The 6704-nt window shown below is 42.3% G+C and overlaps 1 protein-coding gene and 1 long non-coding RNA gene across 6 annotated transcripts in view; one reads left to right on the top strand and one right to left on the bottom strand.

Moving 5' to 3' along the window:
- LOC112549565 overlaps positions 1-476 on the bottom strand; it is a 21889-nt gene extending 21413 nt beyond the window's left edge. Inside the window, exon 1 of the long non-coding RNA XR_003093026.1 lies at positions 416-476. This is a non-coding gene — a long non-coding RNA (uncharacterized LOC112549565). The remainder of the gene's footprint in view (positions 1-415) is intronic.
- Positions 1-6704, top strand: part of CDK19 (cyclin dependent kinase 19) — a 226640-nt gene that overhangs the window by 179679 nt on the left and 40257 nt on the right. For all 5 annotated transcript variants that reach the window (XM_025198850.1, XM_025198849.1, XM_025198845.1 and 2 more), the window contains 3 exons: positions 3028-3171; positions 3425-3494; positions 6024-6096. In XM_025198850.1, coding sequence (XP_025054635.1) covers positions 3028-3171; positions 3425-3494; positions 6024-6096 — 287 coding nt within the window. The remainder of the gene's footprint in view (positions 1-3027; positions 3172-3424; positions 3495-6023; positions 6097-6704) is intronic.

The following is a 6704-nucleotide window of genomic DNA, read 5'->3' on the forward strand; positions in this document are numbered from 1 at the left end:
GTTCTTCCCCTTGGTGTGGGGGTCTGTAGCAGACCCCTACCACCAAATCCCTTTCTCCTTGCCCCCCATGTAACTTAACCCACAATCCTTTTACTTCCTCATCCTTCGATTCCGTCTTGATGAGGGTCGATGTATATTGCTCATTGACATAGAGCGCAACCCCTCCCCCTTTCTTCCCCACCCTGTCCTTTCTGTACAGCCTATAACCCTCAATATGTACCGCCCAGTCGTGGGATGAATCCCACTAGGTTTCTGTTAGCCCTGCTAAGTCATAGGTGTTTTCTGCAAGCAGGAGCGCTAGTTCATCCTGCTTGTTCCCCATGCTCCTAGCATTAGTATATAGGCACTTGAGCCCTGTGACTGGTGCCTTTGCTGCCCCCCCGCTCCGAATCCCAAGGGGCCCCTTATTTCTTACCTTCTTGTTGTTTACCTGTGCTGTACTGTTGGCCGCCCCATGGCTTGCAGGTTCCCAATGTTCTCCTTCTTCAGGCTGGGCTGTCCTTGTGGGTGCCACATGGTTTGGTGGTCCACAGCTTCCCCCGACGAGCCTAGTTTAAAGCCTGCCGAATAGAAGTATCTGAAAGAAAAAAAGTCCTAGTACAAAGGCCAATTATAGGACCTCCCAAGGATTTGTTTAAGAGTAGGTTACATAATAGTTAAGGATTATTGTAAAATCCTGGTTTACTTGGACTGCAAGCCATGTGGCTTATTCCAGCCACTTAATCTCTGATTATATAAAAACTGAAAACTCCAGATTTCTGTAGTTTTAATAAGTATTCCGGGGGATAGTTTTATATACCCTGAACTTGAAGGAAGTCGAGCAAGAAGCATAACAAACTCAATTTAGTAATTATTATTTTTTCATCTTTATGAATGTAAGGACTGAAAAGCATCATAATGAATATATGCTGGTGTCTGGTGTGCTGCTTGAGTCAATGAAACATTGACCTGAATTTATTAACTTGGGTATAGTTAAAAATACATTTTTATTCTAGAGAGAGTGCCAATGTCATGTTGACAACTTTGTGAAGCCAAGAGGATAGGACAGATGTGCTTTCTATGTTAATTCATATCAGAGAGATCCAGGAACTTTGAATCTATCCTCAGATGTAATCTTTCTCCCACCCAGTCTAGCTCCTGGGGGGCAGGAGGGAGTCAGGAGCCAAAATTTGATGTGAAATGTGTGAGGAGTTCATCTTTGCTACCAAAAGGAGATCACTGTATATTTTACTTTGTGAGTTAAAAGTTTTGCTGGTGTAAGGCAAAATGATTCAAGTCTCTTCACTAGTTCCATATAGAAATGACGTGACTACCAATCTGTACCCACTGCCAGAGCAGATAAAATCTTAAGTACCTAAAATCTTGTTTTCATGCAAATACTCCTGGTAATAAAAAAACTCATGATAAATCTTGAGAAAGTGATATAATGCTTATAACGTGCTCTGCTCTGCCAAGAAGTAATGAGGTGAAATTATGAAAGGGAAAACAGGCTAATCATCAGGGAGAAAGTCTGATAGTGAATTATGGGGGAATTGTATTTCTTGAAAAAAGTGTGGGAAATCCTATTATTTGGGACTTAGAAAACTAAACATCAGAAAAGAACAGTGTTGGATGGACAAAGAGCGAGACTTGGATGACCTATTAGAGTGTTTCCCAAACTTATGATACAGGCATGCTTTTTTCTGGATTAAAATTGGCAGCACACGTCACTCTTACGCCTTGAAAGGGGAGTGGTGAAAAGTGGTGATGACACACAAATTCAGTTTGCAGATGTCTGGTCTTGCTGCAGCTCCCCAAGGACTAGAAGCTGTGCACACACTGTAGCTGGGAAGTGGAGGGGCTGGAACCAGTGACAGCAATGCAAACATGGAGAAAGCTTTCCTCAGGGGAAATGGTGTCAGGCTGAACTGGGGCAGCAGCATCTCTGACAGGGTGCATGGAGCCACTTTGCTGTGTGCCCCAGGACTGAGGTGGGAGGTTATAAACAAACTCTGTGCTGCTCTGGGAAGTTGCGGGGCACAGGCATAGTTGGGTTTGGGAGTGGGGCATAGGGACACTTGTTGACAAGGGCTCCCCAGAGGGCCAGGGCTGGGTCAGAGCTCTCTAGGCTGCCCACAATCAGCTGGACCTGGGACTAGAGGGAGGCCCACATCGAACATGAAGAGCGGGGCACAACAGAGCATGGCATAACCATATCCCCAAGGTGCAGGCAGGGTGAGGCAGCGGTAGTTTCCAGACATCCAGTCCCAGTGCTGCCACTGCTTCTCCCAGCCCGCCCCCCACCAAATTCCAGTTGTGGGGAAGTTGTGCCAGGACTGGATATCTTCAAGCTGCTGCTGCATTCTGCCCTTGTCTGGGGGACATGGCCATGCCGGCCCTGTTTAAAATCCCCCCCAAAAAAGAAAGAAAAGTGTCATTTTTTTGCAGCGCACCTCTGAGCTCACTGCACAATGTAGCACACTCTTCGGGAATCATTGATCTAATAGCCCTTCTATAGGAAAAATATTTTGGCATGATGCATTTTTTAGTTTTCCACAAGGCATCATATAATCTTTAGAACATAGTCCATATAGTATTGATCAGGTTTGATTTGTATATTGTTATATTCTGTGGCTTCAGGTATCTTATTAAAGGTTAGTTGTCATGAATTTAGTGAACTAGTCTGTAGTTAAATAAATATTTTATCCTTGCACTTCTTAAAATAGGAAAAAGTTGATTGAAGTGTTCAGGTAATCAGAAACAAGGAAGTTGAAAAAAGCTTCCTGGATCAGCTAGTCCAGCTTCTAAAATCAAGCATGGATCTATACTCTGTTTTCCATCATTTTTATTTTCCTAACCTCAACATCTATATATATCTATATATATATATAGATATATATAGATATATATTAGTTTATTTAATGCTTTAAAAGCTTTGGTTTTATAATGAATTTCACTGTGAGATGTTGAGGCCATATTTATGTTGTAATTGAGACCAGGCTGATAGAATTCAGTGAATTCACATAAATGATCTTCCATCTCTTCTAGATATATGGGCAATTGGCTGCATATTTGCTGAACTATTGACTTCAGAACCTATTTTTCACTGTCGTCAGGAAGACATCAAAACAAGTAATCCTTTTCATCATGATCAGCTAGATCGCATTTTCAGCGTAATGGGATTCCCTGCAGGTAATTTACTTTTAAGGTCAGCCATAAAGCCTTTGAGCAGGATTTCAGCAAAAAGGAAATGACTTGCTGTTTTGAATAGCTGTATGAAAATTGGCAGTATGATGGATTTGGAAGCTCTGCACAAGGAAGCATTGGGAATTGCAGAACAATAATATTGAACAAGTAATAGACATTTTCAAACAAATACTAGTTTGTGTACAGCGTATTGCTTATTCTACATTTTAAACTGCCCAATTGCTTTTTCTTTTCTAAGATAAAGACTGGGAAGATATAAGGAAGATGCCAGAATATCCCACACTTCAAAAAGACTTTAGGAGAACAACGTAAGTGATTATACCACATACAGGTATTAAGAACTGTATGTAGCAGATATACAAAAATTATCACTAGAAGTTGGCTTCTGGTACCATATTTTTTTGCACGTGACATGCACCTTTTTCCCAAAAATCAGTCCCCCAAATTTGGGGTATGTGTATTAAGTGGAGAAGCTGATTTTCTGCCCAGGATAAAAGTACCTTGTCTTGATTTCTGCTTCACACTGCAGTAGCTGTGGCATTACTGTTCAGGCAGCTGAGGATTCAGTTGATTTAATGGCTCATTGTTCTTCACTCCACAGGTGTTAATGATTGTCTTCCCTTTTTAATAGTCTTGGTGTTTCACTAATCAGGCAAACCCTTCTTAGGGCAATTTTGCTGTCTGCTAGCTGCTCCTGGTCTCTCTCCCCCTAGTTCACAGTCTTGGAGATTCTTTATCTCTTTTTGCAAAAACATAGATCCATCCATAGACACCAGTCTTCAACAGTAGCTAGGTTTTAGTTTTAGTTTTAGTTGAGCAGGAAAGGGAGGATGAGTCACCTGAAGATTAGGTTCTGTTCTTGCTGTATACAATCACGACTCTAGTAAAATCCTTTATTCTTAATTATGATTTACAGAAACAAAGGGTGTGTTGCATATAAGAAAATACGGTATCTTAAGTCTTGTTTAGGTTTTGGAAGAATATTGTTTTGATTAGTGTCCTCTAAATTTATCATGCGACTGTTAGCTCAGTTAATCAGATTGTCCTGTTTTGTAGAAAAGGGAGGGCAAGGGCACAAAGCGCAACACAGACATCGATAAAGCTCAAGACCAGCCTTTGGGAAATGTAGTTCTTCTTCCAATTTTGCCACGGATCCACTATGCGACTGTCGCAGGGCACTAAGGTGTGCATGCTCCTTTAAGGGCAGAAACTGCCTAGAGAGAGGGCCCTAGGAGCCAGGCATAACCCCTACAGGTGCAGGTTGCCGTGGCAGCTGGCTAATGAGGGAATTAGCCTGCACCTGGTCAGCTGATGGGAAGAAGGCAGGACCCTGGGCACACATAAACCCCAGGGCTGGGACTAGAGGGTTAGTTCTCTGGCAGCAGCCAAGGGGGAAGGAGCTCATAGAGGAAGCTACTTGGAAATGCTTGACTGCCTGTTGTGATGCTGGTAGGATTAAGGGGCTATAGGAGCTCGTAAATGCTGGTGGGGAGGAGACCCTTTAAACTGAGAGAGAATCTTGCCTTCTTAAAAGGGATAGAGTGTGGACCTATGTTATTGTTGTGTTGTAGCCCAGGGGCTTGTGTGTTCTGTTGTTATTTAAACTGGTGGACCAGGCTGAGGCTATTGGGGAGGAGGAGGTCTCATTGGGGCACACTGCAGTGCGGAGAGCCCAGCGCCAGAGAGGGCGTGGAGACAGGGCTGCGGAGAGCCCAGCGCCAGAGTGTGCGATGACAGGAGGCCAAGCTAGATGGAGGTCTCATAAAAAGGGACATCTAATACCATCTGCGAGGTATGGGGTGTGGTAAAGGGGAGGTTTTGGAGCCACGCATCTAGCTCATAAGGCTTGGGGGGTATCATAAGACACCACCTGAGTGTGGGACCCAGTAAAGGGTCCAACAACCTACAGCGTTTAGAGGAGTCTGTCAGGACTGTGATCGAGCAGCAACCTGAGGGCAGCCTCCCAATTTCATTGTTTAAACCAGCAAGACGTGGCAGGTGAGATTCGTACGCGCCCATAGGGCAGAGCTGACAGTCATGGGGCTCTAGGGACATCACAGCCATCCCTGGGGAGGCCGTATCATGACAGTGACCTTAGACAAATCATAAGAGCTTTTCTGTGCATCAAGTTTATCACTGTCAAATAATAATTATACCTGATATCTGCATATTAAAAGCAAGATATATATTCCACATGCAGCTACTCTTCGCTTAATGCCGTAGTTATGTTCTTGAAAAATGTGACTTTAAGCAAAACAATGTTAAGTGAATCCAGTTATGTCACAGTAGTTACCTACTAGCAGGCGGCAGCCAGACAACATTATAACCGAACTTTGTGCGACTTTAAACGAGTATGTTCTCTAATAGATCAGCGACGTAATAACAAAACAATGTCAACCAGAAGGACGTTAAGTGAGGATTTCCTGTATTTTGATCTGAGTGGATACTAAAATTCCACATAGTGTTTTTATTGCAAAAAGGTTAAGCTATTTCCCAGCCAACTAAGAGAAGCGATTGCAACAAGCACTCAGGTATCAAATGATCACAGAACAGCCACACTGTTGGAATCACTGTGCCTGTCTGAGGCAGTGCAGTTATATATTCTATTGTAATAAATACTCACAGTTTATAAGTACCAAGAACAAAAGTTAGGACACGTATTCATGCTTTACAGAACAGAGGAAATGACAGGTTATAGATAAGACATTATATCTGCTAGCAAATGTAATACAAAGGGAATCTCTTTTAGTTAATATGAGTTTTCTTTACTGCCTGCTACATTTCCTGAGTCTTATACTCTGTTACTTATGAAATGTTTTTGCTTGGCAATTTTCCAGATATGCCAATAGTAGCCTCATAAAATACATGGAGAAACACAAGGTCAAGCCTGACAGTAAAGTTTTCCTTTTGGTAAGTACATTTCCAAAATCGTTTTTAATGATTAGGTGTTATTTTACCTTAAAATATTGTAACATGAATACTGTTCTGTCTTTTATTGCTAAATGCAAAAGGGTGTGAGCATAACGAATTACAAAACTTAAATCATGCATTGAACTTTTCAGCTATGGTTTTTAATATTTTAACAGATTAGCTGCCATCTACTATGTGCAATTAAACTTGTATGCTATTTAAAAAACTTGAGGACTGGCTACATATTAAAGATGGCTGAAGTAATCTGTATAGTTGTACATCAGTTTATAGATTATATCCATATGGGGGGGAAAGCGCTTGGCATCACCTTTCCTCCTGGACGGGGAATGCTTTCTCTCATATGACAACAGTGCTATCAGTACGGCTGTGACAGACTGAGTTGCTGAGATGACAGATCCAGGGGTGTGTGCACAAATGCAGTGTAAAGTTCCTATGTGCACTTCTCTGGTCCTAGTGCAGCCTCTGTGCATGACAAGGCCCTATGCACAGGATTACAACTCTTTTCAGACTGCTTTTTCATGCATTAGCCATAATTAACACCAATGGGCCTTGCATTTGGGATCTTGCTTTCCTCTATGCTTCTCTTT

Source organism: Alligator sinensis, unplaced genomic scaffold, assembly GCF_000455745.1.
Source record: "Alligator sinensis unplaced genomic scaffold, ASM45574v1 scaffold737_1, whole genome shotgun sequence".
In the NCBI taxonomy this organism is placed as follows: domain Eukaryota; kingdom Metazoa; phylum Chordata; order Crocodylia; family Alligatoridae; genus Alligator; species Alligator sinensis.